Source organism: Carettochelys insculpta, chromosome 2 (genome assembly GCF_033958435.1).
Source record: "Carettochelys insculpta isolate YL-2023 chromosome 2, ASM3395843v1, whole genome shotgun sequence".
Lineage (NCBI taxonomy): Eukaryota > Metazoa > Chordata > Testudines > Carettochelyidae > Carettochelys > Carettochelys insculpta.
Window position 1 is genome coordinate 260,132,154 of NC_134138.1, and position 14,500 is coordinate 260,146,653.

The 14,500-nt window shown below is 44.9% G+C and overlaps 1 protein-coding gene across 2 annotated transcripts in view; it reads left to right on the forward strand.

The window, feature by feature from the left end:
* Positions 1-568: 568 nt before the first annotated feature.
* Positions 569-14,500, forward strand: part of ESYT2 (extended synaptotagmin 2) — a 158,510-nt gene continuing 144,578 nt past the window's right edge. The window contains exon 1 of one of the 2 annotated variants that reach the window (XM_074985052.1): positions 569-1,520. In XM_074985052.1, the coding sequence (XP_074841153.1) occupies positions 1,167-1,520 (354 nt within the window). In that variant the 5' untranslated portion in view covers positions 569-1,166. The remainder of the gene's footprint in view (positions 1,521-14,500) is intronic. The other variant, XM_074985053.1, reaches the window with a different exon arrangement.

Genomic DNA, 14,500 nt, shown 5'->3' on the forward strand with positions numbered 1-14,500 from the left:
TGAGCATAGGCCAGAGCAAAGTATACATCTGCATAGCACATAGTACAAAAAGCCCTAATCTAGATGGGGACCTCTAGGCACTAATAGTTGGATGTCAATTGCAAAAATAGAGTTAAGGTAGGAAAGACTACAGGAAAGCTTGCTGAAGCTGAGAAGTGGAGTAAGCAGTTGCTGGCTCCTTTGAAGTTACTCATGCCTTAACAGTTTGCATCTGATGAAGTGAGTCTTTGCTCACAAAAGCTTATGCTCCAAAATATCTGTTAGTCTATAAGGTGCCACAGGACTTTTTGTTGAATTTGGCTTGTCATCCTGTTGCTGCTGATAATGAATGCAAAGTATGTAGAAGGCAGCTCCCCTGCCCCTCCAGGGTGTAACAGGCAGCAGCCTCTTGACAACCATTAGTGTCACCACCAAGTGAGGCGCTGAGGAGAAAAGCAGCCACAGGGGCCTGCAGTAGAAGTGCAGCAGATTTGTGTGGTGAATACACTTTACATCAGTACTTGGGGAGCCCTTAATTCTATGTCCCTAAAATGGGTTTGTCTCCTCTCCCGTCTCTAGTCCTTCTCCCGGACTTCGATAAGCCGGTCTACAGTTCTCCTCCCTCCCATTCCTGCCGTTGGCCTTGGATCCTGTGCTAGATGCCGAGCGAGGGAAGCCGGGAGGCCGTTACTGTCTGCAGGGGCGGAGTTGGGCAGCCCTGGCTCCCACCCACGGACGCACTGTTTGGCGCTCCTGGCAGGCCCGGCCTGGCCCAGAGCCAGCCAGTCTCGGGGCAGCTGCGCCCGCCTAGCTGCCCGGGGCTCTGCAGAAAGCCCGGGGAGGCGGCCCTGGCTCTGGAGCCCTCCGTTCCAGCAGGGCGCGAGGGGACCCACGTGAGGCGTGTCCCGCGCGGGGGCTCCCCGGGCCGGGCTCAGGCTCCTGGGGCGGAGCGAGCCCCGCAGCAGGCCGAGCGCAGGGCAAGGGCGGGAACTGGCTCGCGGTTGAGCCCCGCCGCGCCGCGCCCCTCCCTCGGCGGGCAGGGCCGCCGCTCGGCACCCGGAAGCGGGCGGCCGTTGGTGTCAGTGAGCGAGCGGGGCTGAGCGCAGGATGCGAGGCGCCGCCGCCCGCGCCCTGCCCCACTGCTCGCGCGGAGCCAGCACCCGGGGAGCAGCCGCCGCCGGCAGAGCATGAGCGGCTCTGGGGCCCAGCCGCCCCCCGGCGCGGGGTCGGGGGAGGACCCAGCTGCGACGGGCAAGGCTGCGGCCGGGGAGCCGACGCCGGAGCCTCCCCCGATGCTGAGCGTCGACGTGCCGGGGCTGGTGTCGCAGTTCGCGCGGAGCTTCGCGCTGATCTTCCCGGTGTACGTGCTGGGCTACCTGGGGCTGAGCTTCAGCTGGGTCCTGCTCGCCCTGCTCGGGCTCTTCTGGCTGCGCAGGCACCGCGGCGGCAAGAGCTCCCGCCTGGGCCGGGCCCTCGCCTTCCTGCAGGACGAGGAGCAGGCGGTGCGGCTCCACATCTCGTCGGCCGAGCTGCCTGCATGGGTGAGTGGCGGGCCGGGCCGACGCCTCCCTGGCCCCTGGGGACCGGAGCCTGTCGCCACCCCCCGGGCCGGGGAGAGCAGCAAGGCTAGAGCCTGCTCGGGACGGGGCGGGGGGGGAGGCGACTCCCTGGGGCTTCTCTGCCTGAGGAGACGCAGCACCTGCCCGCCTGCTTGTCGCGCTCTCCGTGACTTCCCCCGGTGCTGGCGGAGGGGGCGTCGCTCAGCGCCCTGAGCCAGGCGACCACACTTCTGCCTGCCTCACGCCCACGCACCCTGCCCTGCCTTTCCTCCCTCTCTCCTCAGACTCTTCTGCCCCATCCGGTTCGTACCTGCGCTGAGCGTGGTGCAGGCACCGCCTTCTGCTGGCCAGGGATTTGGATTTAGGAGTAGAGGTGGTATCTCTCAGGGCTGGGAGTTCCGGCAGACTAGCTGCCGAAACGGGTGTGCGCATTTGAGCCTCCTCCATTAGTTCAGAGGCAATGAAGACTCTTTAGAGCATGGGTGTCCAACCTTTTGGCTTGCCTGGGCGGCACTGAGTGAAGAGGAATTGTCTTGGGCCGCATATAAAACATATAATATAGTTAATGTATATAAATCACATAATAATGTTAAAAGTTTATGATCTTGCGGGGCCGCATTACTAGCTATCCAGGGCTGCGTGCGGCCCATGGGCCGCGGGTTGGACACGCCTACTTTAGAGTATAAATATCATGGCTTCAGGCAAATTCTGTAAGAGTTATGTTTTCTGACCCCTCCCCGCCAACCTTGAGTATGAAACTGCAGCATCACAGAGCATAAATTTACCAAGCCACCTCAAATGGATGCACGATGTTCTGTTTCTGGCTCTGTTTTCAGACGTGCCATGAGGAGTGCCCTAAGGCATATTTGGATGATCTGAGAGGAACTGGTGATTTATTTTAAAAATATCTCCAGTGTTTTTGTAAACCTTGGTGTCTTATCTTTTGAGAGTCATTCATTGCAGTTGCTATTCAAATATGAGGAGGCTTGTTATGTCTACACAGCAGCATTATTTGAAATAATCCATGCCGCAGTAGCTTATTTCAAAATAACACAGCTACACACAAGGGCCATGTCTATACTTGCATTCCTCTTTCGAAAGAGGAATGCAAATGAGTGAAATTGAAAATGCGAATGAGGCACTGATTTATATTTTCCACTTTATTTGCATAATCTGTTTTCGGAAGAGATTCTTTTGAAAGGAAGAAAGAAGTGTAGATGGGGCTCTTTCGAACATGAACCCCATCTTTGAAAGAACCTTTCTTCCTGAAAAAAAATAGGAAGAACGGTTCTTTCAAATATGGGGTTTATTTTCAAAAGAGCCCCATCTACACTGCTTGCTTCTTTTCGAAAAATCTGTTCTGAAAAGAGATTATGCAAATGAAGTGCACAATATGTAAATCAGTGCCTTATTTACATTTTCAATTTCACTCATTTGCATTCCTCTTTCAAAAGAATTCAAATGTAAACGTAGCCAAGAATGCATTTTGAAATTGCACTAGCTATTTTGAAATAGCATGTCTGTACACTTAGTGCCTATTTCAAAATAGCGTCGCTGGGCTTTCTTGAAAATAGCAGTATTCCATGTCTTAACTGCGTATTTCTAAATAGGCATGATTGCTCCTGCAATGAGGTTTCTGAAATTCAAAATAACGAGCCTACTATTTTGAATTTATTTTGAAATGGTGTGTGCGTAGTGTAGATGCTCACAGTTATTTTGAAGTGACAGCTGTTATTTCAACATAATGTTGTTGTGTAGACATAGTCTTGGACAAGACACTGAATCCACTACTTCACAACTGTTTAGAAAGAGTTGCTTCTCTTTCAGAATCAGGGCATTGTGTTGTCTACGGGTCACTGGAATAACGAGAGAGAATGTTTCCTTAGAACCTAAGGCTGACTTACTATTATTATAGGACAGTGTGGCAGAAAATAAGAGTCAGGGAGAGCATAGAATGAACTTTCTATTAAAAATAATCTGTAATCCTACATCTGAATTGATTCTTTATTTCCATTTTTGATACAGTATAACTTAGGTATAAACTACTGCAAAACTGGAACCTAAATCTTGTGCAAGAATATTACTTTAACACTATGGCTGCATCTATACTAGCCCCTTCCAAGGGGCGTGGTAATGAGTGAGTTGGGAAGATGCTAATTTGGTTTTAGAAAGAAGGGGCTTTCGAAGTCCAGGGGGATCCTTTTGAAAAGCTCTCATCTACAGAGGCAGTGCGTGATTTGAAAGCAGAACTTACAAATTGTGCACAGCTGTCATTATGCTAATGAGGCACTGCATATATATAACAGCACTTCATTAGCATCTTCTGAACTCACTTATTTGGAAGGGGCAAGTGTAGACATAGCCTTTGTGTTATGAGAATGTAATGCTTCTTGCTGCTGTTAATTTAAGCAAACCATTCCAAGTATATGCTAGGGATATTAACTGCTGCATCAAGTCTAATTTGAAAGTAATGCTACCTTGCTATTGACATGTACCTTTTCTAGATAAGGTCAGCTAATACTATCTTGTGATTATATTTCACTTAGTTTCTATATCAGAGATGTTTCTATAACAAATACGGTCAGGCAGTGCTATTACCCTTTTGTTTATTAAAGGCACAAAAAATAAGTCAATTGAGTATTAGTAGGAGTTGCAGAAATTAGAAGTAGCCTCATTCAATTTTTAATTGAAAAAATACAATGTTAAAATAAACTCTTGTAAAGGGGGATACTATTTTTTTATTGTCCTTAAATGTTTGTACATCATATTTTTTCCTTTTTTCTAACATTGCATGATTTTTTGGGCTTCAGCATTCTTATAGTAAGCACAACCTGAAATTAAATGTAAAATAACTTATTTAAAAAGAGTATCCACTAAAGTAGTAACACTAAAATTTAGATTAACCTTTGATACATGTTCTTTTAATGGGAAGTTGGCAGTGATTCACATATAAAGTGACTGTTTCCAAGTTAATTGTGAGTTGTCTGTCAGTTCTGCTGTTTTGTTTTAAATAGGAGGAGCTGGATTGGGGCTCAAAGTGCTCTTACAAGCAAGGGCAACATTTCTTACCCAGCACTGTGCAAGTGTTTACAGTCTTCAATAAAAGAAAAGCAACAGTTGAAGAATTTTCCTTTAGAGATGGGAAGAGGGACTTTCCTTTATTTTGTATTAAAAGACCAATCAATGTGCTACTGCGCTTCATGCTGTCAAACAGGCTGACAGGATTTCAGACTCAGAAGTAAAACCTTTATTCTACTGAAAACCAAACAAAAAAACAAAATTTAAAATCTCCCTTACCGGATTCTAAGTTTTCTCTTTTTTTAAAGTGACTGGCTCCCTGTTTTCAGTAGGGACATGTGTGCAGGACAGGCATTTGGACAAATTTGGTGGATGAGTGAAACTTTGCTGCTTTCTTCAGCCCAGAGCAGTGTAACAGGATGATTTTGACTCCAAGATCATTTTTGTCAAGACTATTAGCATCCATGGCCTGGGAAGAGTGGTGTGTGTTCTGTGATAGCAGTCAGCAGAAAAGCACATGAAGAAATTTTAGCATTATTAACCATTTCAGCATGAAAACATTTAAATCACAAATACCTGTGTGGGTGTTTTACTGATCAAGTTCAAATGATTCTGAATATAAAATGTTTTGGATCTTTGTAGTAAATGACATAACAACATGAAAAGCTTAGCTGCAAATTTCTGAAACTATTTTTCACATCACATTCACATCACATAGAACTGAAAGGGACATTTGGAGGTCATCAGGACCAGTCCTCTGCCCTCTTGGCGGGGCCAAGAACCCTCCTTCACCCCCCATTTGCTGCAGATCCCTAAATGGCTCCCTCAGGGATTGAGCTCACAAGGCTGAGTTTAGCACGCCAGTATTGTGCCATTTCTGTTTAAGAATGACTTATTGTTGTTTACCCTAAACAGAGGTTCACTTAATTAAAATTTTAAACCTGGTTTTAACCAAAATACGTCTACACACTAGGTTTGGATTCCACCTATTTAAGCAAATTAAATTAAAATAAACTGATGCAATTTTCTTGCATAAATAAATCCAAAGTGATGCTTTTAGGATTCACAGAATCCATACATAGTGTTGCCTTACTATTCGACTATGACACCACAATGGTTCAAGGGAAAGAACGCTAATATGTAGTTATCACCATGTATTAGTTTTATGAGGATGTTCCTAAACAAAAGAGTGTATAGACAGAATGCATTCATAAATTTTGTTTAGTATATAATTATACATAAAGCATTGGTGAAATGGTGCAAAGTGTGTGACTTGATTTCACAGGCTGTATTTTTAAATATCTGTTTGCTATTAAATATTGATAGGTGAACAATATACATTAGTTTCTTGCAAGAGGTGGTGAAGGACATGCTTCTGAAGACTAAACTGATCCCATCTACCTGAAAAATATAAAGCACATCTTTTAATAAATTTTCTTGGTGTGCACAGGTGTTTAGTCTTCATATTTTGGAATAAAATGTACATAACATCTTGGGTTTTGTGGAACACTTCATTATGATTGTACAAGGGAAGATGATGGCTTTATGACAATTTAAACTATTTTACCATTCTGCTATTAGTGCTACGGGCCCTGTATGTCTATGGAAGAAAAGTGGCTCAGTTTTGAGTTACAGTGTCAATGTCTTCCCTGGTTTATGTCTGTAGAGTATAGAATTTGAGGACTGAGGTGACAGAGGTGCAACCTGCATGAATTTACTTAGACTCACAGGCTATGTCTGCACAAGAAGCCTCTGTCAACATAAGTTACCATCGGAAGGGATTTCCTGACAAAACTTCTGTTGGCAGATTGTGTCTACACATTAAAGCAGATTGAAAGAGCAATCTGCTCTGTCAACAGGGAGCAGCCAGACTGCCCTGCCCTCTCTTGACAGAACGGCTGACCAGTAGCTCTGCAAACAGGGCTGTCTGGTGAACCGGAAGCCCTGTCTGTCGACAAAAGAGCCCCAGAACATCTGCACAGCTGTTTTGTCAACAGAACACTGTTGAGAGAGGCATTATTCCTGAAGAGGGAGAGGTTTAATGTTGCCAGCAGATGTGCTTTATCAACAAAATTCTTCAGATCTGGAGAGTCTGAAGAAGTGGGTCTGTCCCATGAAAGCTCATCATCTAATACATAATAGCGTTAGTCTTTAAGGTGCTACATGACTGTATTTTTTTTTGTTTGTTTGTTTGTTTTGTGAAGACTCTTTGCTGGTGATGAAGTGTAAATAAGATGGCCCAAACTTACCAGCTGGATCTCAGGTTCACTTTTAAGGTGGCTAGCTCCAAACGAACCACTTTTCTGTTTATGAATGCATTGAATCTGATACCCAAATTACACAAAAATGGAACCCCACAGTGCCATCTTTCTCACTTTTCTGAGCTTAGAGTGATGTCAGTTAAATTTTCCTCTGCTCAGCAACATGGAAAGACAGAAGACAGAGGGCTATTTATACTTCTGCAAGATGTTGCTCTTCTATGTATAGCAAGTCCAGGAGGCTTCATATTCTAAAATTCAAATACTTAAGTTGGAGGTTGAGTCACAAATGTCATGGTAGATTTCTTTGGTCAGATCCAAGTAGAAAATGCATCTGTATTAAATCGAACTTACCTACAAAGTGATGGTTGGCTTTACTTAGCTTCAGCTAGTCATTGTATTATTAGTAGTGCAGACAATTATTTAGACATCAAGTTTACTTGTAGGAAGGATGAAAGAATAACAAGAACAGAGTAGCAAGTCAAGAGAATTAAGAGTTAACTTGTTTTCCTTTAACCAACATATTTTGATTCTCTCTCCTGCCCCACCTCAGAGAGGAGACTTTTAAGTTAAATTCCTGCTTATATTACAATTTTAAAAAGGAGAAAAGGCACACTTAAATCTTACCCACAGTAGCTTCAGTGAAACTAATTCAGCTTGAGTGTAGGTGTTTAAAGAGGTGCTCTAACAAAAGTATGCTGAAAGTAGTACTGACTAGTTGTCTCTCATCGTGGCTGTCTCTACACTGCTAAAAACTTCAAAATGGCCAGGCTAATGGCCAAATTGAAGAATAATAATGAGGTGCTGAAATGCATATTCAGCACCTCATCAGTATGCCACCGGCCACAGCACTTTGAAAGTGCTGTGGTTCGCTCGCCTGCGGCTCGTCTACATGGGGGTCATTTTCAAAAGGACCCTGCCAACATCGAAATCCCCTTATTCAGCTGATAGGAATAAGGCGATTTTGACGTTGGTGGGGTCTTTTCAAAAAGGACCCCCTACGTAGACGAGCTGTGGGTGAGCAAACTGTAGCACTTTCAGAGTGCCACGGCTGGCAGCATGCTGATGAGGTGCTGAATATGCATTTCAATGCCTCATTAGTACTCTTCAATTTGGCTATTAGCATGGCCATTTCCAAGTTTGTAGAAAGTGTAGATGTAGCCCCTGTGTTTGCTTCCTTTCTGATTTTAGGCCTAGATTCATGCGGGTACTTGGGTATCATGGCATCTGCATCACAAAACTACTTTTTGTGTGCCAAGAAAATCACAAGAACACACTTCAGTCTATGAAGTCTGAGTTAAACACCTTGCCTTCTTAGATTGTGATTCATAAAGACAGCATGCAAGGCAAGGAGCTTCTTAATACAATGGGAGATGCAGACCTTACACTGGCACAGCTGCACCAGTTTAAAGTCTCCTGTGTAGGCACAGTATTCCAGTGGAAGAGAGCTTCCCTGCTGGCATAATTAAACCATGCCCAATGAGCGCTGGTAGCAATGTCAGCAGGAGCCACTCTCCCACTGACATAGCACTGTTCACCCCAGTGCTTTTGTTCATGAAACTTACATCAGTCAGGCTGCGTGCATGCGTGTGTGCGTGTTTTCATACCCCTGAGTGACAAAAAACATGCCAGCAAAAGTGCTGGTGTAGATAAAGCCTCAGGGAGATAGGCACTGCCCTGCACCCTGGACTTTGCAAGCAATTCTCAGCCGTGAACTCACTTTGGAGTTAGAGGTCAAAAATACTTTTGCACGATGTCTGGTGTGTGGTGAGGAGGAAGATATATCCCTCATAACTTTTATTCCAGTTGTTAGGTTACTCACCTAACAGGTAGAAGACACCTTCTACCTAAGGAGGAGAAGAGACTTAAACATGGTATTTTGCTATGTCCATGATGGTTAGTCTGTGGGATATTCTGATATGGGGCTCCCTCATTCTCTCCTGCTGAAACTGTTGCACTTTGCATAAAATATATTTTTAAGCCATTGGCACACGGTACCTGGGACTCCCTAATACGCTAACCACCAGACTGTAGAGAAGTGGGCTCACAGTTTTGTGTCTCGAGCCACATTTGCACTGCCAGTAAGCAAAAGAGGAACATAACTACTGTATGCTTTGCACACAACCCCGCTCCCCCACCAAAGACGCAAGTTCAATATTAAATATATAACTGTAAATATAACCAAATACCCTTAAAATTTCAGTTAATTAAAACTAAATTTAGCTAGTTGATTTATTGCGTGAAGAGTTTAGAATGTGGGAGTGGGCTGAAGGGTGGGCATGAGGGCTCTGGGCTGGGGTTTGAGATGAGTGATTTGGGCTGTAGGAGGGGGTTCTATGCTGGGGCCAAGGACTTTGAAATGCAGGAGCTTAGGCTTGGGTCTGGGCAGGAATTAGGGTATGGAAGGAGGCTCAGGGTTGGGTGCGGAGGTAGGGGTGTGGAGTGCTTACCTCAGGAAGATCCTCTTTGGTGGTGCAGTAGGCTCCCTGCCTGGTTTGCCACCCTCTTCCTCCCCTCCAGAAAGCGGACAGTATAAAGGGGCAGGACAGGTGGTTCGGCACACTGTCTTTGTCTACAGGCACTGCCCCCCAGCTCCCATTATAAGGGTGCTGCCTGCAAACATGGGCAGCAGGTGGATGGAGCATTGGGGTTGCTTTGATTGCCATGTAGCTACAGCTCAGTGATGGGGAGCAGTAATGTTTTGTGCCTCCTCATTCCCCTCCCCCTGCCGAACCCCAGGGAAAGAGGGCCTTGCAGAAAAATCTGGACTTTAGGCAGCCTGGTGATCTTTTTGTGGGACACCCCTTAGCCTGGGGCTCTAGCGTACAGCTCCTAAAGCCTCTGCATTAATCCAGCCCTGCTGTCTCAGGAGCACTGCAAGTCAGCTCTTCATGGCTCATGGGGAGGGCGGGGAAAGAGGCAGGCACCCTCCTACAGTACTGTGAATCAGCTGTTTGTGATGCTCCTATAGGGGGCCTTAAAGAGTCACAGGCTACATCTCACAAAGCCACATGTAGCCATGAGTTGCGGACTGAGTGTCATTGAGGTAAAGTCATTCTCATGCTTGTGCACATGTGCTCTGTTAGGCCCAAATGAGTCTTTCTTGATTTATCCATAGTGGAACAGCTTCAACAGGAGAGACTGAGGGAGCCCCACATCAAAATATGCCCTAGCCCAGTGGCTTTGGCACTCATGTGGGAGGTGGCAAATTCTTTTTAAAAGTCGCTTCTCACTGGGTGGAAGAGGGCTTGAACAGGGGTCTTTTACATCCCAGTAGGTACTCAATAGACTAGAATTTCAGGGGTGTTCATCTTCTTTCCCGCTGCTGTTTTGTGTGAACTTGCCTGAGGTGTTCTGATAGGATAGGTTTGTTCTAGATTAGCCTAGGCGTGTTAGGCCCCATCAAAGAAGAGGTTACTGACATTTTTTAACAGAGTAAAGTAAGTTTTTGCCTATTTTTGTTCTCAAGTGGCAGAAATGATTTGGGTGTAGGTTAAAGTTTGACAAAGTTATAAACAAATGAAAGGAGGGACTTATAAAGGGAAGAGTCTGTCAGCATTGTTAGGTGCTATCACCTCCGCCTATAATGTTTGAAAAAGTTATTTCATGCATGACAGTTTATTAGTGAAGATGAAATCTGTTGAAATGGAAGGAGCAAATGCCCTGTCATGATATCAGTTTCTGGGTGGTGAAGAGGATCTATTAACTTGCTCATTACAATTAAACTTGTGATTTTATGCTGTCAAATCTGCCCACTCAGTCTCTTGCGTTCCCTCATTTCATATGACCCGTTAGCCTACTTATTTGCTGAACATTTGGATAACACTGAAAATTAAGCTGTTTACAAGCCGTCTTTAAATTTAGCTTTCTGTGATTATCTTTTATACAGCAGTTTTTAAATTTAATTTGCACAACAGTTCTTAATATTTACTTGGTTCTTTAAGCTGGTGAAGACATTGATTAAATGATGACTGCTGTTTTTGAAGAGGTCATTTAAGGGAGATGCTCGGGCTAATTTAAAAAATGTATATGTGCCTATCGGCCAAAAATACATTATTAAACTTCTGTACAGCAAACTGTTAAAACTTAGTATAACTAGTAAAACCCTTCTCACATAAATAACCTTTAGAAGAATTTGGGAGAACAGCATTCCCCTGCAATGAGTCAGTGCACTACATATTTTCACTAAAGGCTGCTCTGACTGCAAATTTTGTCCACAGTTAAACAGAGATTTGAAAATTATACTAGAGATTCCCAGTTAGTTGCGCCAGTCTAGAATTATGTACCATGAAGTCGGTACTAGAAATGTGAGACTATAATTTTGCTTTGGCTGAAAATAGCTGTCACATGGTGAGTATTATATTGTCATAGGCTGTCCTTATCATGTAGCAGCATGGCTTATATTTCCTTAAATTCAGAGGCTGCTTCTTTACATATTACTGGAAATAATTTGATTAAATATCTTTCCAGTAGAACATATATCTTATGACGATTATTGATACAGTTTAGATCATTCATTTAACTTAAGGAAGCTGTTAACTAGGGCAGGACCTAATACACATTTCTGTAATGTCTCATTAGACTGTTGTTTTCATAACCTTTGTTTACATTTCTTCAGCCAGTTGGCAGTCCATATTGTGAAAGGGTCAGGCCAGAGGGCTAGCTGAGAAGGGGAGAGAACAGCCTGGCTAGATTAACAGAAAGATACTTCAGGGCAGTGAGGAGAAGCTGACCTGGGGAAGCAGCCGATGAGGGGCTGCTACAAATCAGTTAGGGCCAGCTGAGATTACTTAGGCTGCCACAGGTCTGGAGAAAAGGCCTCCTCTGATGGGAGAAGGGGAGGGGAGCGGAAGAAGTTGGAGTGAGGTGAGAACGGAGAAGGTGAGAGAGTTAGAGAGCAGAGAAGGGACATCAGCTTTGCCTGAGACAATGGGAGAGGTAAAGAGTTCTCATGGAGGTGTTTGGACTCCCTTTTTCCCCAGGCAACCAAGGGGGCCCTGCCTCAGCCCCCTTCAGCCAAGAGACACAGAGGCAGTCTGTGGCTAGAGCATGCAGGGCCTAAGCTACCTGCGGGACTGTGAGCAGAACAAGGGGCTGGGGCCTAGGAGGGAGGCTGACCCTGTCACAATATGAATGTCCCTGCTGAAGTCTATTCAGACTTTGTGACACGTAGCATGAAGTGCTTCATTTAACTCTGAATATATCTACTTCTTTCTCTATGCTCAGTAAGCATCTCTCTTTAAGAGAAAAAGCAACTGTATTTTTGCCAAGATGCAGATTCATCCCACTTCCAATTTAAAACAACCTAAAGAAACAATGGTGCATGAAGAAAACTGTAAAACATGGTTCAGAGGGGAGCAAGTGAACCAGTCATGTTCCAAGAGAGCCTGTTAGGGTGGCAGGTACAAGAGGCCACAGGAGGCTAAGCCTCCCCAAACAGGATATGGCACTCCTCCCTTCAGAGATGGATGGTTGGCCTGCTGCCTTGGGCTACGTCTACACGTGAAGCCTACTTCGAAGTAGCTTATTTCGATGTAGCGACATCAAAATAGAGTATTTCGATGAATAACGTCTACATGTCCTCCAGGGCTGGCAACGTCGATGTTCGACTTCGACGTTGCACAGCACCACATCGAAATAGGCACAGCGAGGGAACGTCTACACGCCAAAGTAGCACACATCGAAATAAGGGTGCCAGGCACAGCTGCAGACAGGATCACAGGGCAGACTCAACAGCAAGCCGCTCCCTTAAAGGGCCCCTCCCAGACACAGTTGCACTAAACAACACAAGATCCACAGAGCCGACAACTGGTTACAGACCCTGTGCATGTAGTATGGATCCCCAGCTGCGGCAGCAGCAGCCAGAAGCCCTGGGCTAAGGGCTGCTGCACACGACGACCATACAGCCCCGCAGGGGCTGGAGAGAGAGCGTCTCTCAACCCCTCAGCTGATGGCCGCCATGGCGGACCCCGCAATTTCGATGTTGCGGGACGCGCAACGACTACATGGTCCCTACTTCGACGTTGAACGTCGAAGTAGGGCGCTATTCCTATCCCCTCATGGGGTTTGCGGCTTCGACGTCTCGCCGCCTAACGTCGATGTTAACTTCGAAATAGCGCCCGACACGTGTAGCCGTGACGGGTGCTATTTCGAAGTTAGTGCCGCTACTTCGAAGTGGCGTGCACGTGTAGACACGACTTTGGAGTGCTGCTGATGCTGAAAGGGCACCAAGGCAGTGGCCTGGTGCCTGCATCCCACTCTTTCCCCCAGGCTTTGCACTTGCTCTGCATCTACCCATCCACACACACTGCTTCCTCCACCAGTTCCAGCCCCCTGCCCACCACCACTTGCAGGCATGTGCCAGTGAAGCTGGGCAACTGATATCAGTAACTAAGATCTGAGTATCTCCACCACCTGGCCCTGAGCTTTTTGGAGCATTCTGATAAGCAGCAGGTAGTAATTAGGGATGTGCCTTCTAGGGAGGTTGTGGTGCTCATGCCTCCCCTCCCCAAATGCAGGAGTCACACATTGACAATGGAGCACATGAAGTTTTATAATCCAACCCGTTCTAGAGAAAAAGAACTGGAGCAGTACGAAGTCTGAAACAGAATTGCTCAGTGAAGAAACAGCTGTTCAAGATAAAAATGTGTACATACAGATTAGCAGCCACCAGCATAAGTGATATCTCTCATATGTAGATTTGAAAGAAGGTTCACTTCACAACCAAGTTTTACTTGATCACACAGAAGTTCCTTCACTTGTAAAAATCTCATAGTATCTGCATATTTCAGTGTTCAGACTAACAACGTATCCACACTTATCTGAATTTCCTTTCTTTAAGTGAAATACAGATTCTTTGTCCAAGGTAGTTTGGATTTGTAGTAGTGATCAAACAGATACAAATTGATATCCAAAACCTTTTCAAGATGCTTGCCACATTCTGCTGTGGACAGAATGTTAACTATAAAATATTTTACTATCCTGTAGTCAGAATGAATTTACCGTGGTTGTGGAAGCTGTCTCAACTGGCAACCTCCCATGAAGTGTCCAGAGATACTCTCCTCCATCTGCTGATTGTGAACAAGTCTGGTTCTGCCTCCAAACTTCAAGGAGACTGGCTTTATTTGTAATTGCTCTGTGAACTCATTAAGTGAGAGAGGAATTTTTTCCCTCTGAACATGCACATTTCCTCTTCAGTTCAGAATATATGCGTGCAGTATCTCTTTTCTGAATAAATGTATGTAAAACCCTGCTTTTGTTGTGATGTCTACTGATCTATCTTGTTTGGTATTGTGTAACAGGTATTTTTTAAGGCACCACATTTTCTTATACATGCTGCTAAAGAAATACTTTGTTTCCTTAGCCTTCTTTCATTACTTACTGAATGATGTATGCTGAGATATTTCCAGTAACTCTTACTCACCTCTCATGTAGTAATCCTCTAACAGTTCACATGGTAGCGAGTGAACCAGTCCTGTGCTAAGAAAACCAGTGTTTTTCTCTCTTTTATACTTCAGCTTGAAAGACAATACCCCCATATAAATGTCACAAACAATGAGGAGATATGTTAGTATTTTAAACACACGACCTTCTATATCATTGAACCATATGTGCAATAAAGGAGAATGCCAGGTGATCTTTTACTTGAAGTTACAATAAAACTAAGCCAGAGAGCAGCATTCATGC